At 46.6% G+C, this 20,313-nt stretch overlaps 1 protein-coding gene across 1 annotated transcript in view; it reads right to left on the bottom strand.

Annotated features, from left to right (window-relative positions):
- Positions 1–5,087: 5,087 nt before the first annotated feature.
- Positions 5,088–20,313, bottom strand: part of MSRA (methionine sulfoxide reductase A) — a 297,114-nt gene continuing 281,888 nt past the window's right edge. The window contains exon 6 of the mRNA XM_015425699.1: positions 5,088–6,286. Coding sequence (XP_015281185.1) covers positions 6,122–6,286 — 165 coding nt within the window. The 3' untranslated portion in view covers positions 5,088–6,121. The remainder of the gene's footprint in view (positions 6,287–20,313) is intronic.

Here is a 20,313-nt window from a genome sequence, read left to right on the forward strand (position 1 = left end):
TAATGACAGTGTAATGGAATCCCATGTGTCAATTGACTTGGTTCGCATACAGCATCTCCAATTTCAGTTTGTGTTCATTTAGTTTTTAAGAAGTTTCATCTTGCAAATTCCCCCCTTCCTTTACCGGATGTGTGTGTATGTGTATAGCCTTACATACACACATAACCAGAAGATTTTCACTGTTTAGTTCCAGCAGATGGTGATGCAGGTTATGGCCTGTGAAATATCATGCTATGTTTCAGACTCCAAGATACCACTGGAGTCTTGTTTTTGGTGCAGTAGATCTTATTTGTTCTGCTAGTATAATAAATAGTCTCTAGTTCTGCTAGTATAATAAACAGAGTCAGTTTGGTGTAGTGGTTAAGTGCGCGGAGTCTCATCTGGGAGAACCGGGTTTGATTCCCCACTCCTCCACTTGCACCTGGCTGGATGACCCTGGGCAAGCCGTAGTTCTGATAAGAGCTGTCCTTGAAAAAGAGCAGTTTCTGTCCGAGTTCTCTCTCAGCCCTACCTACCTCTTCTCTTCTTCATAACAAAGACTAATAAAGGAGATTCAAGAAAGCCAGAATTTTTGAAGAATTATGACTATGGCTGCAGTCAGACAAGCAGTTTGATCCAATGTTGTTGCTGTTCCCTTCCGGATTTAAAGTGCATGATCAGACAGCAACGTCTGCCTTCTGTTCCCCAGTTGTTGGCACCCCATTCTGACCCGTCTTTGAATTGGAGTTATTTGACACCAGGGGAAATCCGGTCTTTACAGATGTCAGTGCTTTTACCATGCATTCCTGGATGTCTGAACTCTCTCTTGTGAGCTCAAGCTGTTTGGAAGTCTGATTGCACACTTCCATCTTCACGCCTTTTTAAAAAATGCAGTTAGCAATGCGTGCATACATGGATCGATGCCCCAGGGTTGTGAATCACCACTTGTGCATGCCTGCACCATTCCTGCACCATTTCTACAGTTCTGTCAGGATAGGGAGCCCCGGGGGGGATTGTTTTTGAGTGACAAATCCCTCCCAAAAGACCTCCCTCTCCTGATTCTTGGGGTGGGAAAGCCATGTAAACAGTCCCTAGTTAAGCTCCCATATTGGCAGGGAGCCTGGGAAGGCGAGCATCCCTAATACAGGGAGACCTGGGGAAAGCTGGAAAAATGTTAAAATCCAGGCAATCTTGCTTCTGAGCAAACTTGGGCTGAATAGAAGCCCCCAAAAGTGTGTGCAGGGCTTTCTGGGTATGTTCACCAGACTAGAGATCAGTTCCCCTGGAGAAAAGGGATGCTTCGGAGGGTGGACTCTCTGGCATTATACCCCACTGAGGTCCCTGCCCTCCCCAGGCTGCATCCCCCAATCTCCAGGAGTTTCCCTGCCTGGAGCTGGCAGCCCTATCCCCCCATCCCACTTTCCCCCATGCAAACTGTGTTAGCAGAAGAAGTTGCTGTTTGAGAGCATCCCGTGGTTGACACAAGAGTAAATGCACTGATGTCAATGGGGCTCCTCTCATGTAAGTCTGTATTCCAAGTAAGAGAGGCAAATCACAGGAGACGGTGAGCGGCCACAGTACTTGGTGGAGGGATCACGGAGCTGTCAAAATGGAGTGGTGCTTCTGTTAAGAACTTCTGGCCATGCCTGAAAGACAATTTTTTTAAAAAGGGATGCCGCCCAAATGCGCACTCCATGGTTGACTCGCAGCAATAATCTGAATGATCGATCACAGAGCGAGCATACGGGGAAGCCAGCTCAGGGGTGGGATGTCTGATCAAAACTTCTGTTACAACATAATATGGCATAATTAGAGGTGCCCCCGCTGCCTAGATCTTCCTAATACTTCAGGAAGACATTGTTGACCTAGACGGACGGGTGGGTGGGGGGAACTCCATTTACAGATTTCAAATTCAGTTGATAAGCAAAACTGGTCTAGCTGTAAGAGAAAGAAGAGATGTACAAAATACCTCAATTCAAAAAATGAAGATGCACTTTGAAACCTCTATGTGACTCTGAAGCTTTAAATTGTTATTATTCCAGAGAAATCAGCCTTTCTCTTGCCAAGGAGGCTTCTTAACGAAAGAGAAAAAGCCGCCCGCTCCCTCCAAACAAGTACAAACCAAGGAGGTAAAAACAGTATGAGTAAAGAATCAGCGCCATTATTATACACCTTTCTCCCTTTCACTTCCTTTTCACCCCTGTGCCTGGGAAATTAGATTTAGTGCAGGTTTCCTTGACAGTGAACAACAGAACAATTCAGAGATATAATATTCAACACAATGCATTCTGTTACTATAGGAACTAGGCATTCTGTGCACAATGTGGAGATTCAGTAGGAGGGAAGGAGTTACGTGTTACAACCTGGCCAAGGGCAAACACTTAAATACACAGACTGGCTGAAAAATAAGGGTTTTGCTCACTGATGAGCAGCTCAAAACCAAACTGGCTCATTACAGACACAGGTCGAATGGATTTCATGTAGCTTTTAGTATGCAGTGGACTGGTTGCACTGGGTGAAGTAGGGGAAGAGTATCCCTTTAGCTCATTTACTCATACTTAGCCTGAATTCAGTTTCTAGTAAGGACTGTGCCTAAAGACATCGTGGAAAAGGGGCTAGGCTGAGGAGTGATTTCACAAGAGAGGAGTGGTAGTCATATAAATCAGGCCAATCGGGTTAGACAGGGTGGAGGAGTATCTGGCCAGGTCCCCGGGTCTCAAGCACCAAGGAGAGCTCTGAAAGTAAAGATGAGATGAATCTGGGAGTACAGAGGAAGCCAAGTGAATTATTTTGGCAGCATAGTTCTAGGTACAAGCAAGGTAGCCTAGGGGAGAGAGCAGGAAGGGGATCTAAAGTCATAACAAACCCCATTTAGGAAAGAGCAGTGTTGAATGGCCCTTAATATAGGCATCCAATGGAAAACAGCAATCTGCTCTACTTTTCTCCTTGCGCCAGGATACTCTGAGAGGTGAGAAGGAGATGAGTTGGTTGGGAAAGGGGGCTGAACACACCCTGTGCATGCATGTGCAACCCCCTCCTATACCCCTAGAGCTTCTGCTCTCCCTATTTCCAGTCCCCGAGACATTCTGCAAAACAGACAGGATTTGGCTTCTAAGGGCCAAACTAGGACGATACCTGTAACATGAGTAAGGGTGGGGAATCCCGGACCTGATTTGCAATCACAGGTAAAACTGGGGAACTAATGTTTCCAAGCAGTCTGGGGCCCAATTTGACTCAGGAGCATGGTACGGGGGGGAGGGGGGTAGCTTTCCCTTCTGTGCTGTTTTCTGAGCCGAAATGGCCATGGCCCCATAGCATGTTTACTGATTGCAGCACATGGTGCACTACATCAGAACAAACAGGTCCTCCCACTCAGAAAATAGCTTGGGAGGGAAGGCGCCCTTGTACATGGCTCCAGAGCAAAACCGGGCCCTGTAGGGTATGAGAACTTGTTACCATGGGTGCTTGTGTTTGCATTTCTGTATTGTGTTGATTCTGCCTGTGTGGGTTTCATGTCTGTGTATCTGTGCATTGGGGGACTCAGGGATTACTGCTGTTTGTATAGCTTGCTTTGCATCTCATGCTTGCCTATGAATAGGCAAGACCTGTGCTGCCTGTTGCTTCTGCAGAACATGTGCTTCCCTGGAATTCCTCCCATAATGCCTCGAGGACAGAGGAGACCCAGCGCCATCACACCCAACTTGGACCCTTGGAAAACAACAGCTTACCCCACCATTGCTGATCTGTGGGAAACCACGTAACTCTCCCCCTGCTATCTGGTTTTGGCATCAAAAAGACAATACTGTTTATGGCTCTGGACCAGAGACATCTCTGCAAGTCAAAGGTTGCCAATGGAGACGAAGGTTCACACCTCACCACATGGCTGCGCTTTGAAGTTAGGGTAGAATATCTGCATATTGCCCCTTCCCCTTCATTAGGACGTCACCCCCTTTGGACCTATAGCCATAGTAGAGAGGACGGACCCTAGGGATTTTTATGGCCTTAAGCCAAGCCCAAAACGTAGCTTTTAAAAAGAGAAACACGTCTTTGTTTCTCTGGTTAACCCTCCCCTCCCTTAACGTGCACTAAGGTGCTTCAGGTGACTCTTACCAAGTTCCCCGGAGTCGCGACCAGGGAACGCGCACGTGGCTTGGCCGGACCAGCCTGCGTGTGTCTTTAGAGTCTACCAGTTGATGCTTTAGCTGCCCTTCTTTCCTAAGAGGAGATTTCTTCTCAGCTGGACCTCAGATAAGTATGACCGTCTACCTGTAGAGTCATCCCCTTATTTGATGCTTTTGTTATTTTCCATGCTGAGTGTTTCTATATCCTATTGTAACTAAGGAGCTTGTGCGAATCTTGTATGTATCTGTTTTGGTATGTCTGAAGAAACTACTTTAGTAAAGGCAACATTTATTCAGTAAACTCTAGTGTGTTGTCTGACTTCCTGGGAAATACACGGGACTAGAACTCACGCAAAAGTCCGCGGCTGTAGGTTAGCCGATTTGGGCTCCCGGAACCATCCTTAGAGGAGTTCGGGTAACAAACTTTAGTTCACCGATGTTATGTGTGAATAGCCCAGCTTACGTCATGTGCACTGTCTAGTCTGGTTCTAATACAGAGCAGGTTCTCACTTCATCCTTGTGCTGGAGAGATAGAAATTACTCACCAGTGTTATACTCTGGTTCCCACACTCCTCTACCTATAGGGAATTCTGTTAAGTTGGGAGCGGATTTGAAGTTTACTAAGCAGATTTATCAAGCCTGCCCATCCTCTGGGCTAGTCAGTAAGTGCCTCTGGCTTGGAGTTTGTACATTTAAAACAACAACTCCAAGTTCCTTTCACTTGTTGTCTGCAGCTCTGTGCTGTGTTACATCTGAGACCGATTTCTTATTGATCTAGACCAAAGCTGAGGTCCACAGAGCTTACCCTTCTTTTGCTCTCCCAAATGAGACTCGTTCTCACAGTTAAGGAACAATGAAATCCTCCTGTAATTCAATTATATACACCTTTCAATCCAATAAAACTGGTGGTGGAGGAAGAGAATGATCCCAGAATTCAGTTTTGAAAACAACTGTGTTTAATAGCCATTTCAAGCAGAACACCCAGGAGTGAAACAGCTTAAAGTTAAGATCGCAAACTTCCTTTTGTGCTGCAGAAAAAAACCTTGCAACTCCTTCACCTGAGGGCTCCCAAAAGTAAAAACTCTCGATTTTCACACTTACCATCAGCAAAGCCCCCCCCTCTTAAGAGGTCCACAGAAGCCTTTGAACCACAGCTATTAAGCGGGCATGGTAAGCTGTGCCTACGGAACCTCTACCCAGGACTCCCTTTGCAAAAATTAAACTCTCCAAGCACAGCAACAAATGTACATCCAGCACAGGGTTAAGGAGCTGAGGACGCAGCCAGACATTTGGTAACTGAGCCCTGATGCAATTTTTTTAAAAAGCAACATTGGGAGAAAGAAGTGGAGAATGGAGAAATGGTGTGTTTGAGCAAACATTCTGGTTAGCCCCCCCCCTCCCCCCGCCGTTTCATTACTCCAAATCCCTGCAGTGGATTCCCCTCCCCGCCCACCAGGGAGGCTGTAAATGTGTGTTTTCCATTACCTCCATTTCTCTACTCCCTGCACATATGCTCCCTTTGCCTACCAATTCTGGTCCAGAAATTTATCTAGTGCAACACCCATTCAGTTCCTACTGTTGTAAGTATGTGTGTGTGTGTGTGTGGGGAAGCGGAGTGATGGTGCTGGGAGTCTGGTGCATACATGTTCAACAAAATTAGAAACTCCAGATGAGGGGTGGCATTTCTAATGCCTCCCCTCCACGCTTAAAAAAAAACCCTCCTAAAACTGGTACACCACAGAAGGCCAAGCCTTCCTCTGCTATTTTCTATATTTATGGAATTTGATGTGGGAGAGCGTTCAAAAACATGATTTCCCCCATCTGCTGTGGTACAGTTCACAAAAGGCTTCACGTTCTGTTTTGCTGCATTTACACAGTGCTCAGCCCTCAATCTTTTACTTATGAGAAGATACCGTGGCGCTTGCTTGTGGGTAAGTACACTGAAGACGGCAGCCAAACTGTAGCACCAATCCTGAGCTCGGTTTGTACTGAAGTGTTGAACATCATTGCATGAGTCAAGCTCACTCCTTCCCTCCAACAGAACAGGAAACCCCAGTGCCTCGAAGACCGCAGTACCCACTGGGGTGCTTGCTTAGATACTGCTGGTGGTAATCTTCAGCATAGTAGAACTCCGGAGCTTCACGGATTTCAGTTGTGATCGCACCAAAGCCATTCGCTGTCAACACCTGCCAAAAGAGAGAAAATGTCATGAACTGCTTGTGCCCGTATTAAGAAGCTGCATTCATGGCTGATGAGGTACCCAAGAGAGCTGGTGCTGTTTAGTGGGGAAGGATTCAGCCTGCATTTTGGTTTCAGAACACCCTTGCCAACTGAAAGGCCTGAACTACCTCCAGAGCTACTGAATAATTAGAGATACGGACAAACGGGAGTGCTGCTCATTTGCCAGCTCCAGAAGGTGCAACAGAAAGGTTTAATAGCTGCTATTAGTATACCCCCCTGCCCCCCAAAATACTTCCTGACTGTGCAGTTTTAAGATTTTTCCAGATGACAGAAAAACACAATGGCTCAGCCGCCCTGAGCCCGCTTGCGGGGAGGGCGGGGTAAAAATACTTAAATAAATAAATAAATAAATAAATCATGTCCCTCACACTTCTCTCTGGCTGCTGTCGATGCTTCCGTACGCGGCTGTGCCGCCTTTCCCTGCTGCTAGTATTTCTGCATGCTCCTTGAAAAACACTGATCTTGTGCAAGCAGAAATGCTAATGGAAGAGAAAGCAGGCCTCTGCAGCGGAGGAGAGAAACATGCCGGAGAGCAATGTCACAGGATCCAAGCCAGTCAGAGGGACAGACGATACAAGGGAACACTGAGGATGAGGCAAGGAAGTGCAAGGAAGAGAAGACTGGAATGGTCCCAGAAAGTGCTGAGCAGCACTGAAAAGGGACAAAAGTGAAGAAGGAAGAGACTGGACAAGTAGAGAGAGGAAGCACTGTGGTAGGGATGGCGGGGGAAGAGTGAGCAGTAGACGGATCTGTACAGAATTGGTCATCATTATGAATAATTTTGTATTCATAGTTTGGTCATTATCATGAATCATGTTTGTTGATATGCACAACAACACAAAGTCTCCCCCAGTGTTACAAAAGATGCTCCTCTTCACAGTATGGCCTTATTCCACAGTAATGACCACGTGGGAATTTTTCTGCAGAAGTAACAACCTCCCAGCTGAACAGCCTCCTGCCAAAGGAGGGCTTGTTTCCATAATAAAACTACTCACTCGGGAAGCAATCACAAGGCGATTCATACAGAAACCCAGGATCACTCATCGTACCCACCACCATGCTAGCCCTGTTCCAAGGTATGTTTTTAGCTTTCGGTATGCAATTTCACACAGTGGAAAAGGCCCAGTCAGCACATGCTGAGTTTGTGGAGAAGCAGTGGCACAGCTGGGAAGGGGGCGGTAGCTCTCCTCGTGGGGGGAAGCTGAACTCAACTGTGCGAAAAGAAGCCCTGAGCACAACCGCTGATGCCAACCAAACAAACAGACGAGAAGCTAAGAATAATACTTTTGCGCTGTCAAGTCACTAATGACTCACGGCGACCCCCATCATGGGGTTTCCAAGGCAGGAGAGGAGCAGAGGCAGTTTGCCATTGCCTTTCTCTGCATAGGAGCTGCAGTGGCTCAAGTGGTTAAGACGCTGAACTGCAGGCTGTGGAAGGTTGGTAGTTCAGCAGTTCGAGACCCGAGTTGCCGCATGACGGAGTGAGCTCCCGTCTCTAGTTCCAGCTCCTGCCAACCTAACAGTTCGAAAACAAGAAATTGCAAGTAGATAAATAGGTACCACTTCGGTGGGAAGGTAACAGCGTTCCGTGCGCCTTGGTGTTTAGTCATGCCAGCCACATGATTACGGAAAACGTCTTCGGACAGTGCTGGCTCTTCGGCTTTGAAACGGAGATGAGCACTGCAACCCTAGAGTCGGATTCGACTGGCTTTCGAGCAAGGGAACCTTTACCTTTCTCTGCATAGCGACCCCCATCTTCCTCTGCACAGCCTTCCCATTCAACTACTAAACACGGCCAACCCTGCTTAGCTTCCAGGCTCTGATGAAATCTGATGAAATCAGCGTAATCAGGGTTATTCAGACTGTAAGTTAGCAGGGGTGGGGTGATTCATAAATATAATAAATAATAATAACAACAACAAAGTATTGTCACACTGGAATCAGGAAGATGGATATATACTTTGCATAAGAGGGGGGAAATCTCTCTCTCTCTTTTGCTTTAAGAGGTAAAATTTCACATATCGGATGAATTATGCAAATTAGACAACTTTTCCTGACTAATTTGCATAATCTATTGTGCTCCTGTTAGGTATATGAGAAAACAAGTCGATGCAGGGCCATGAAATCCCACCACTGGTTTTTAAGTTAACTCTTCATTTGGTTCTTAAACACTGCATTTATTTGCTATTTCTCATCTTATTGAAAAAAGTACACATTAAACCAAACATGAAATACATGATTATGTTGTCAACCAGAAAAATATTTACAATGGACAGTTTTCATTATTGCCTTGAAAATGATTTTTCAGATTGCAGCAATGAAAGGGTATCCATCTCTCATTCAATTTCTTAATTATCTGCCTACATTTCTGTATACTGGTACAGTGAACTAATTACAACATCCATGTGTCCACCATGTGGAGTTTGTAACATATGAATTGGCCCTGAGATGATACTGAATCCTGTCCTAGGTAACCAATCCAGTGCTAGCACACTGTGATAGTCACAAATACACAGGTCAGAAAGGAAGAGAACAGAAGGTTCTCAAGTTCAAGTAGGTAAGCTAGGTGGAAGCATTAGTTCATTGTGCAAACATGAAGTGATTGAGGAGGTACAGTCTGATCTCGGATACACTGAAATGACACTACAGGCTTCCTTAGATCAATCCAAGATTCATGTGGGTGGAACACTCTAACTTCACATGAGTTTTTGTTTCCTTTTTCATGATCTGCCACAGAAAACCACTGAAGGAAATAGTGAAGTTTGTCCCATAATCTGGATCCTGGGATTGTTTATGCTCCTGGTGTGTAAAGAAGTGCAGACTCTTCCTTCTTCTTTGCCATTGCTCTGTCCTGTCATCTTCCTCAGAGCCTTTTGTTTTATCAGCATAGTAGACTTAGGCCACTTTGCCCGTGCATCTATTTATCACAGACACCTTGCTAATCGGATCTGTTCATCTACTGTAATCCTATTTAAGGTGTCCTAATGTTAGGGTTGCCAAGTCCCGCCGGAGGGTGGGGAAACCCCCGCCCGAGAGGCCCGTTTCCTGCTGGCGGGGATTGGGCCGCCGGGGGGACTCCACCCCCAAAGCGCATGATGTGCTCGGCGTGTGTGACGTGCCCGGAGGTGACGTAATCGTGTCGGGCATGTTGTGGGGGGGGGACGCGCTATCATCCGAGGGAAAACTCTATGGTTTTCCCTCGGATGATTGTGGCCCCACCCCCAACGCGCGCGACGCAATTGCGTCACTTCCAGGTGACGTGATCACGATGCGCGCGTTTCACACGCACGCCAGGGGACTCCCAGGGACGTCCGGGAGTCCCCCACTTTTAAGAAATTTGGACTTGGCAACCCTACCTAATGTACAAATTCAGCATTTTTAAAATTTATTTTCAAAAGAGAAATACTTCACTTATGCAATTTCAGGAAAGTATGGAAAATGTATTTGTACGATAGACAAAACTGGACTGAAATGCATCAGCATGGCTGCTCTGGATACAACCTTTGTCATTACCAGTTTGACCTCTGAAGTGGCTTCCTAGACACCTTTCTTCTTGCAGCAAAGTGGATGAAAACAAAGTATTATGGGAAACATAAGACAGCATTGTGAAGTTAAAAGGCCCAGTGTCTGAGCCTTCATTAACTACTGACATAGCTAATCAGAGAGAGAGAGACATTGTGTTTGTATGGATAGTCAAACATATTTTTATGGCACTGACCTACAGTATTATTTACAGCAGATGTTTCCAGTCATTCTCTGTTCCATTCCCATATGCTTGTAACTTCCTCCCCAAGCATCTGCATTGGGGTCCTCAACTTTGTTGATCTCACAAGCACTTTTTAGAGAACACTGCAGGGATGACACCATAAAATGGCTGCCATGGGATCTGGGGCCAACCACAAAATATTGAAAGGTTCCAAGACAAGCATCCCATGATGAAAGGTTCCAAGACAAGTGGCCATCTTTTGCTGACATGTGGTCTCCCTGGTAATGGGATGTAGATAGGAGCCTTGTAACATTTTAAGATCATTAGTGCCTGCCCTATTTTAACATCAGTTAGGGTATGTCTAGAGAAGGGAAAGAAGGATTGTGTTTATGACCAATTTTCTTTTGAAATCCATTTGCTGATCTAGTGCTGTGCTTAAGGATGCTTGTAAATATTTTCTTTTCAATAAATCTTTTTGGATTTTGGAGGAGGAGGGAATCAAACCCGGTTTTCCCAGATTAGAGTCCGCACTTCTAACCACTACACCAAACTGGCAATGCCGAGGAGTGGGGCAGAGTGGGTGGGCAGAGTGGGGCCTGCAAGTCAAAGCAGGCCTATTCCATCACAGATGAAGAGGACTCTTTCTGAATGGGTGTATCCTGCACACACAAAGAAGAGCCCCTGGACTCTTCTGAAGCACCCTCTGCTCCAGTGAAAATGAGAAATGCCAGGACTGGTTATTTCTTTTAAGGAAGAAGCAAGTGAATGCCGGGAAATATATTGGTGGGCACAATAGCACTCACAAGCTCCACAATGCAGATCACTGATCTAAGTGGTGCTGATTCTCCCTTCAAATTAGGGTTGCCAACTGAATTTTACTCACCGGCGGGGAAGCCTCACCGCGCTCCGGGAGCCGTCCCTCGTCGTGCGCGCGCCGCCAGCACGTCACCGGAAGTGACACGTGACTGTGATCACGTTGAGGGTGTGGCCCCGATCGTCGGAGGGAAAACCATAGAGTTTTCCCTCTGACGATCGGGGCCATGCCCCCAACGTGATCGACATGGTTGCGTCACCTCTGGTGACGCAGCCACACTGTGCTTCGGGGGGCGAAGTTCCCCCAGGGGCCCGATTCCGCGGTGGGGGAAATCGGGCCTCCAAAGCGGGGGTTTACCCGCCCCCACTTGGCAGCCCTACTTCAAATCCTTCCTCAAAACCCATCCTTTCCATGAAGGCTTTGGCTTGACCATTTTAGTCTTCATCCCCAATTAAAATTCAGTGCTCACCATAGGGTTAAACCTCTGTCTGCACTGTACCCTATTAGGATTCCACATGGGGCCTCACAGGATAAATGGTTCAGCAAGCAACAGCAACAACAAAAATAAAACCTGTCCCTGGAGAAACCTAGGCCGCCAGAGAGAAGAGTTCTAGTCTAGCTTTCTCCCTGACTTGCTAGTTTTCGGGGGGGGGGGTGTTAGACCTTCCAATCATGAGAGCCAGTAAACATTCTTAAACATAATTTTGCCAGTAAACATTCTTTTGCAGCTCTCTCTCACACACACACAAATGCACATCCTGAAATGGGACCAGCTCTCTTATTTCTATCTCTGCACAGGCCGGTAAACAAGCTTTGGACTATTGCCACAACCAAGAGCCAGCAGAGTAAGCAGGAACTGCACCTGATCTCATTGTACTCATTGAGGAAAATAGCCATTCCAGAGAGTGGCCTCTCCGGATGCCAGCTCTCAGAACATTAATCAAGGCCTCTCAGTGTGCCTTGAGCCACAAAAGGATCCTGCTGCATTAGCATTCTACCAAAGAAAGAACTGTACTTGCATATACATTCCCCACAAATAGGTCAGACTGTCCCAATAACATAACAAAGACTGTTCAGAATTGCCCAACAAAGCCACAGGTCACTGATGGAACCAAGTTCCCAACTATACCCTCTAGTTGCCTACAGATCCATGCTTCACTTCTTTATATGGAAATACTCCCGGGACTCAGAACTCACCTCCCTCCTCTTCATCCATGCAGAGGACATACCTGCCTCACTCTCTTGCCTCCCTCCGCTCTTTACAAGTCAGCAAAGGTATTTTGCCTCAGACTCAAGCCTTTCACCCTACCACTAGCACTTTAATAACTGTATAGTTTTATGTTTATAATATTTAAAATGTTTTAACTTTTGTACATGGTTTTATGGTAAAGGTAAAGGTTCCCTTGCTCGAAAGCCAGTCGAGTCCGACTCTAGGGTTGCGGTGCTCATCTCCGTTCCAAAGCCGAAGAGCCAGCGCTGTCCGAAGACGTTTCCGTGGTCATGTGGCCGGCATGACTAAACACCAAGGCGCACGGAACGCTGTTTATGTTTTATGGTACTGGGTACCAATTAATGTAAACCGCCCTGAGCCTGCTTGCGGGACGGGCGGGGTATAAATTGAAGTAATAAATAAAATAAAGAAATACCATTTGGGCCACAATCTGTCCCTGAAGCATCCTTCTGGCTGGCTCCAAACTACTTTTTTTGTGCACCTGTATTGCTGCTGGAGTCCCTGCCTACCACAACATCATAAGGCCTATGCCCTTTGCCTCTGTTTGTTATTTCGATGCCTGGACACTTACACCTCTCCACTGCGAACTGATCCTGTACCAGACCTGCATGGATAAGCAGCTGTAGCCAGCTCCACCACCACCCCTTTACCTAATGCTGCACAATGTATGGCAGCTTGTAATACTTGGCTCTTGATTTGGGCTTCTAGTCTTGGGTCTCATGGAATGCTTGGGATTATTTTGACTGCCTGAGGCTGCTAATTCTCCAGCACAGATATTTGTACTGTACCCCCAACAGACTTTCACTCTGAATTCTTAGTGCACCTTCTGAGTTTGCTATTCTGCCAAAGATCCCTTATAGCCATTTGTTGGGGTGGGGGGGGGGGGTCACTGCTGATTCTCTAAGCTTGTTCAAGATGGGTAGCCATGTTAGTCTGCCTGTAGCAGTAGAAAAGAGTAAGAGTCCAGTGGCACCTTAGGGCATGGTCTGTTGTGAGAAGCATAAGGAGAAGCATAAGGAGGAGAGAGAAGGAAAGCTTTGTCCACGTTTTAGTATAGGACATAACCCAACGGGAAAGCCAGCCGCATTCACACCAGCGTCTCTCCAGGGGATACGTGACTCTCTGACCGCACTTGGTTAACTGTACAAGTTGACCACCTCAGTGAGAAGTAGACAAAAGTGTTAAAGCAGATGCACATGTTACGATCAAAATGGAAATGTCACTGGACACGGCACCTTCATGAGCAGACACCTCCCCCCCCCTCCAGTAACTCATTGAAATGCTACTTGTCCTTTTACACCATTTCCTCAGTCCCATTTCACATCTTTGGCTGTTTCTGGTGGTGAAAATGTCCTCAGTGATATCAGAACACAAGTAACAATTCCCACATTGTGGGAGGAGAAGGGAATGTTTGGAGAGGCAGCCCAATGGAGAAACAAGCAAACAGAAACAAAAATAGGACGATCTCTCTCTCACACACTGTATGTGTGTGTGTATACGCAGAGAGAGACACACAGAGAGAAAAACCACATAAGTAATAACAATAAATATAGTAAGAATAATGTATAAAACCAACTACTGGCTGCTATGAAGCAAGTCAACACAAACAGATGCTGAAGCTTCATTACAACACCTGAGATTCCAAAAGCTGAAGCAGGTACACTTGCAGGGAAGCATCTCCACTTATGATTATCTTATTATTTATTATTATTTGGTTATTTAAAAATAGAAACACTGTTTGGAGGAGACCAGCTAAGAAAGCAGGGTTTGGGGTGGGGCACTGCTGGCATCATGATATGTTACGAAAATGAGAAGGAAACCTTTATTGTTAACATCTGAACTAGTCTGAAAGTGCCGCATGTGTCAGTAAAGGCTCCCTCTGTGGGAGGTCCAGTAAAACAGCGTGAGGAGTCGATGCATGGTTTCCCAGCCAAAAGTGTGCAGCAGTTCAACATTTAAGCCTGTTGTTTGTGTTGGCCAGAGTGCCAAGTTTTAGGATTGTTTCAAGGGGCATCCCTTCTGAAACTTGGTGAGTCAGAAAGCTGTAAACTGCTGCTACGGTGGGCTGCGGCAGGGCTGGACTGAAGCTTCTTCGCAGTGTTAAGACTTGGTTTGTAGAAATGGAAATAAGGTCACTTTTTTCATGCTCTGAACCTGTGTCAAACTAGTGGGAAGCAGCTGGAGACCCAAGGGCCAAATCTGACTGGCAAATTTTGACCTACAGCTCACTTACATTTTCCTTGCGGATAAAAGGAACCTTCTCACTCAAGCTAGTATCCTTGCATCTGCTGCAACATTTACTTTCAACCTCACTTTTCTGCAATGTAGAAGCTAACAAATAAGGGGAAGAGGAGGTTAGACTCTGACCTCTATGGTCTTCTTTACATCTCCTGTTGGCAAAACCAGCAGGCAAAACATCGAAAACAATGCTGTGGTAAGAAAAGGCTGTTGGGCCCTTCAGAGGAACTCTTCTAGGAGAAAAGAGGAATTAAAAGTCTATGTTGCAACCTATCTCTGTTGCCAAGGGAGCAAGGAAGGTCTATAGCACTCTAAGCAGGAATTCTGCCTACAACACTGTAGAACTGAGTGTAAACATTACAAAAGAACAGCTGCTTCCCCCCCCCCCTATCCATTAGACTAAAATTGGACCTATTCTTTCAACTATATTCCTCTCCCCCAGTCTAGAACCACTGACTAACCTGATGTGCAAAAAATGTGCAAAAAAATAGTAATAATTGCTCACTGAAATATGGTGGCTAGATCCTGACTGGAGGTCTCTAAGTCCTGCAAAAATGTGCTGGTCACCGTATTATGGACCAGCTGAAACTTCTGAATCCTTTTCCAGGTCTTCCCCATAAATACTGCAGAGGTCAATTGAAGACTTCACTAAAGCACGTGGCAAGATTATTCTTTTACAGAAGTCACTACTAGGGTTGCCAGCCCCCGGTCTGGGTGGGGGTTTCCCCGTTTTTGTGGCCGGTGGGGGAAAACCCACCCACAAATGCCCCCAGTGCAATGTGATGACATCACCTGGAAGTGACGTCATCATGCTGCCACTGTTACATGGTGACACTCTAGGTTTTGGGCAAAATTCTATGGTAAATTTGGGCTCAAAACCACAGAATTTTGCCCCAAACCTTGAGCGTCACTGTGCAATGTCAGCGGCGTGATGATGACATCATTCTGGGTGATGTCATCACACAGCAGAGGTTCCCAGAGGGGAGCAAAGATTCCCCCACCAGTAGCAAGAGATGGTAATCCTAGTCACTACAGCTGGTGTAACCGAAGATGGTGAAAAGGCATGTGGTGGCTATGGGATGAGAGAGATGGGGGGGGGGGCCCTCTAAGGCAAATGTCCAGCCCTCCCCCACTATGGCCTCTCATAGATTCTTTAAACCCCAGCTGTCCAAATAAATGGAGGATGCAAGCTTTAAAATAAAGATCGATAGCATGTAAGCTCTGCGCTCCCTATAGGTCTCTTATTTGGAAACCTATTAGACCAAGGCTGTACTTCTTTGTGAGGTAAATAGATATCACTTTTTCTTAGATACTTGACTTAACAGACAAGACGCAGATGAAGAGAACAATAAAGGTTTATTTAACAGAAAATAAAGTATTTAATAGGGTAACTGTCATGTGTAGATTATTTATTTATTTATTTTTCATATTTATACCCCGCCCTCCCCAGTGGGCTCAATATATAAAGTAAAACTGGATCTCAAGCAGAGTAAATAAACCCTGAGGAGAGATTTGATCCCCCGTTCTCTGGACAGATTACCTCAGAAGGTTCAAGGCTGCTCTTTTCCCCCACACAGAGCACCCTTCCAGAGAACCTGCACACACCAGTTAGGAATGATGGGCCCGTAACAGGATGTTTCTTGGTCACACTAAAATAAGCTTTCTTCCCTAAGATGACTCCCAAACCCTAACTAAAAGCCAAAAAAAAGGCTCCTTTCCAGAGCCAAGGAATCCCTACCCAAAGAGGGGGGGGAATTCTTGCCCCATTGCAACTGAGGCTGGCTCACCCCCTCCCATCCAGTGGAGCTCCAAGGGCTCTGATTGGCTGACAATCACTTGGATTCCTATGAAGCCAAAATCACAAGGATTGGTTTAGAGCCCTAAAGGATAGGTGGGGATAGAAGGATGATTTCTGAAGCACTCTGCACTACAAATGCCATGAAGGCCTACATAAGAAATGCAGGATCTAACAGCACCGCCAACCTACAAATCTGTTTTTAAGGTACCAGAGGGTGGCGGGAGCTACCTATTTTTTTCCAGAGCCTTGGGGGCTACTAGTTAATGGTGTCTCAGAGGGTGGAGGCAGTCACAAAATGGTGGCTTGGGGTGGGGGGAGCCAGTCACAAAATGAAGGCTTGTACGGAAATGGCAGCATTTCAGAGCAGGTTTACAGGGCTCGGGTGAAAAAACCTTTCCTCTGCTGTTTTCCAAAAGCACCTCTTCCCCAAATGTAACTTGTCCTGCAGGGTTAAAAAATATAGTTACCTCAGTTTTCCCTGGCAGAAGGAAACAGCAGCTTTGAGGCAAGGGGGAAAAGTCACTGTAGCATGGTCCTTTCCTGTCCACAATAAGTGTGTGTGCATGAAGGAGGAGGAGAGGTGGATGGGAAAGGATACTGGTGCTGTTGTTTTCTCATCCACAGCAAAGGTGCATGTATGTGTGTGCCTTCATCTCCTCTGCAGGAGGGAGAACAGAGGAATAGCTACGGTACCTTTAAAGGGAAGAATAAGAAACTGATTACTGCAGGAGGGGTAGAGAGTGACTTTTAATTGCTTGGAGAGTGACTGGTCACTCACGAGTGACCTTCTGACAACTTCTGTTCTAAGGGATAGTGTGGCGCTATCCAACGTATATTTTATATCACCATCACCAATGTTTCCTCTAAGGTGTGGAGTCTTGTGAGCAAAAATTCTACTTTTTGAGCCACTGGCATTAAAGTTGTGAGTGAATGATTTGGCTCCTGCATAAATCAGTTTGCTCTGGAGCCATCCTTCCTGAGCTAAGACAGAAATGTGTGAGCTGGAGGCTAAAAAACTGTGAGCTAGCTCACACTAACTCAGCTTAGAGGGAACACTGACCACCACTATCTGTTAAATTCTCTACTAACAGAACCTCTATTCTGCCTGGATTCAGTTTACTACATTACATTACATTACATTACAATTTCAACTTATATACCACTTCTTCCTGAAGGCTCGGAGCGGTTTTACAGAGACATTTAACCATCCTAACTAGGGCCACAGTGCAAAGGGAGATGAGTGCCTACCGGGCACCTAAGCAGCAGTGATCTTTCCTATGTTGTTCTTTCCATGGTGGGTTCTTTCTGTTTCCAGGTGATGGTGTCTCAGCAAAGGTCTTTCCACAGCGACTCCTTCTGGAGTGGTCCTCACAGCGCGGCTATGTGATGGCTGTAGCAGCTGGTCTCCGTCCCATTGGCTCCGACCGCGCCATGTCATCTCGTCGCTGCGTCTCCTGGCCCAATCTCCGCTCGGGTCGCTCGTTGCTTGCCGCCGGAGTGCCGCCATGTTCGCTGGATCGCCGCTCGTCGTCCGCCACCACCGCACAGCTGCCGCTGCTGCACCCCAATTCATTGGAGGAAGGTGCCCCCCGCTCCTAGGAGTGGGTACCCATTTATCTACTAGCCTAAGGGCTTTTGAATCACTGGGTAGGCGGGAGTTGGGACAGGGACCAGGAGCTCACCCCGGCTGCGGTGGGACTCGAACAGCCTTATGGCTGTTCGGTGATAGAAGTGCTTTCCAAACGTAACACAGTGAGCAGTCAATGGTTCAGAGAGATCACCCCCTCTAGGGAGGTTGCGGGTAAAATAATTTTCTGAGTGGGTGTGCAGTACTTAGGCAGCGACACTTGTTGTGGGAATGCAAGCATTACAAGAATGTAAGAGTATCCCTATCTTATGTGAAAGACGTGCAGGGGAAATGGTATGCCCACCACTGTCAAAGGGAAACAGATTTAGAATTCTATGCCTCTAGGATTTTAAAATCTTCCTCTGGCTTCCAGTTGTCAACAGTTCTCACAGCTCCCATCTGTCTAAACCTCAACAGCTCCACTTCCTTTGCTGCATCTAACGAGCTATCCATCATCTCTTCCCGCAGCCTCCCTTGTTCTATGCTGAACAGGGGCAAGCTCTTTTAACTGCCGCTCGCAAAGCACCTTCTCTGCTCCCCTGATTGTTCTAGCTGCTCTTTACATCCTTCCAGGCGACTGTCCTATCTCAGGCTGCAGCAGCCCTTGATGCATCACAGGCGAGATACGAGAGAGGGAGTGAAAGTAACACAAGGAATGCGCGTGGCCTTTCCAAGAGAACTTGGCGTTTGTTGCCCCTCTCCTTCCTGCCAGCCATGGCACAGCAGTGACTTGGCACGAATTGAAGAGACAGATGTCAGTCTCATCTGGTTGCCTTGGCCCAGTTGTTTGTTTAAAATGAACAGCGAAGCCAGGCAAGCATGGGGTTCTTTTGTGCACAGAGAGAAAAGAAACGAGCAAAGCCCTTTTGGTCAGTGCCCCCATCTCCTGAAGCTTACACTGCATTGCGTGACTTCGATAAATGTGATGAGGCTTGCAAAGCAAGTGCAAAACATGGAACTGCCAGGCCAAACTTTAGACAAAAGAGATACGGTATGTTTGACAGCAGTAGCTTTTTGTGGGATGCGTAGCGAGGAACAAGTGATCTTTCGGCACGTGGCACTGGTGGCTTCAGGTCATCAGGAATTCTAAACAAGGCCTTACTTTACACTGTGACCTGCAACACAAATTCTTTGATACAAGTCCCATGGATGCCACTGTGGCACTTGAATGAATGACTTACTGGGAATGAACTTTGGTACACAGAGGTACGAAAAGTTGCAGAAATGGCTGTAAGCACTGAAGTAGAGAGGGAATACTAAACACACATTCAAGCTAAGTGTGTTTTAGATCAGAGCCTAATTTTTGTCTGATCCCTGGACCTCTGACACGCATGTTTGACTGAGAACATGAATGACAACTGTAACAGAGACACTAAGAGCAAGGTTGTGGCCCTGACACAGAACAACTCAATGTTCCAGACATATGGTGTAGAGCAGGGGTGGCCAAACTTGCTTAACGTAAGAGCCCCATAGAATAAACGGCAGATGTTTGAGAGCCGCAAGACATGAACATTTTTATTGAAAAATATGCAAATTTGTTTTTTATTAACATTAAATGAGACTGCCAAAAATAAAAACAAAAGGGGTAAAAACTGATACTGATAATTATATTTATTTATCCAATGATATTTGTAGGCTGGGGGTGGGGCTTTGAGAACACATTTAAAGTTAAAGTTGCTTTCTTTCTCTGCTCCCCCCCCCCACACACACCTCAAGCCTCTCCAGGGACAGGGACACTGGCTGGGGAAGGGAAGACCAATTGTGGAGGCATGCCTTCCCTTTGCTTCCCAAGCTGTCCTGCCGGGAGCCACACAATATGTGTAAAAGAGCCGCATGTGGCTCCCGAGCCACAGTTTGGCCACCCCAGTGTAGAGTGATTTTCCAGAGAAACGCATGTTGACTGATGTTCCGTATTGATGGCATATGGAAGGGTGGCACAGATGTAAGTCTGGAGACGACTCATTGGTGATCCATTCTAAAAACCCACTGACTACTACACTGTACTGGTTTTAGCAGGAACTTGTTGTAATGGGATGGCAACCACATTATATATGTACTTCCTCTTTTCCATACTTTTCTGCTGTACATGGGTCTCGCGAACAGGCACCTGGGGAGAAGCCATGGCTCAGCTGTTGGGCATCTGCTTGGCATTCAGAAGGTCCCAGGTCCACTCCCCAGCATCTCAAGTTAAAAGGATCGGATAGCAGGTGATGTGAAAGAGACCCTGGAAAGCTGCTACAAGCATAAGTAGACAATACTGACCTTGACGGACTGATGGTCTGAGTCAGTGTAAGGCAGGGGTGGCCAAACTGTGGCTTAGGAGCCATATGTGGCTCTTTCACACATATTGTGTAGCTCTCGGCAGGATGGTTGAGGAAGCGAAGGGGAGGCATGCCTCCCCAATTGGTCTTCCCTTCCCCAGCCAGTGTTCCCCTCCCTGGGTAGGCTTGAGGTGTGTGAGTGGGGGAGCAGAGAAAGAAAGCAACTTTAACTTTAAACTTCTCAAAGCCCCCCCCCCCCCGGCTGGCCTGGGGGGGGGGGGTGGGTGGGGCGTCTAC

This window comes from Gekko japonicus, unplaced genomic scaffold, assembly GCF_001447785.1.
Source record: "Gekko japonicus isolate JY-2015 unplaced genomic scaffold, Gekko_japonicus_V1.1 scaffold7, whole genome shotgun sequence".
NCBI lineage: Eukaryota > Metazoa > Chordata > Lepidosauria > Squamata > Gekkonidae > Gekko > Gekko japonicus.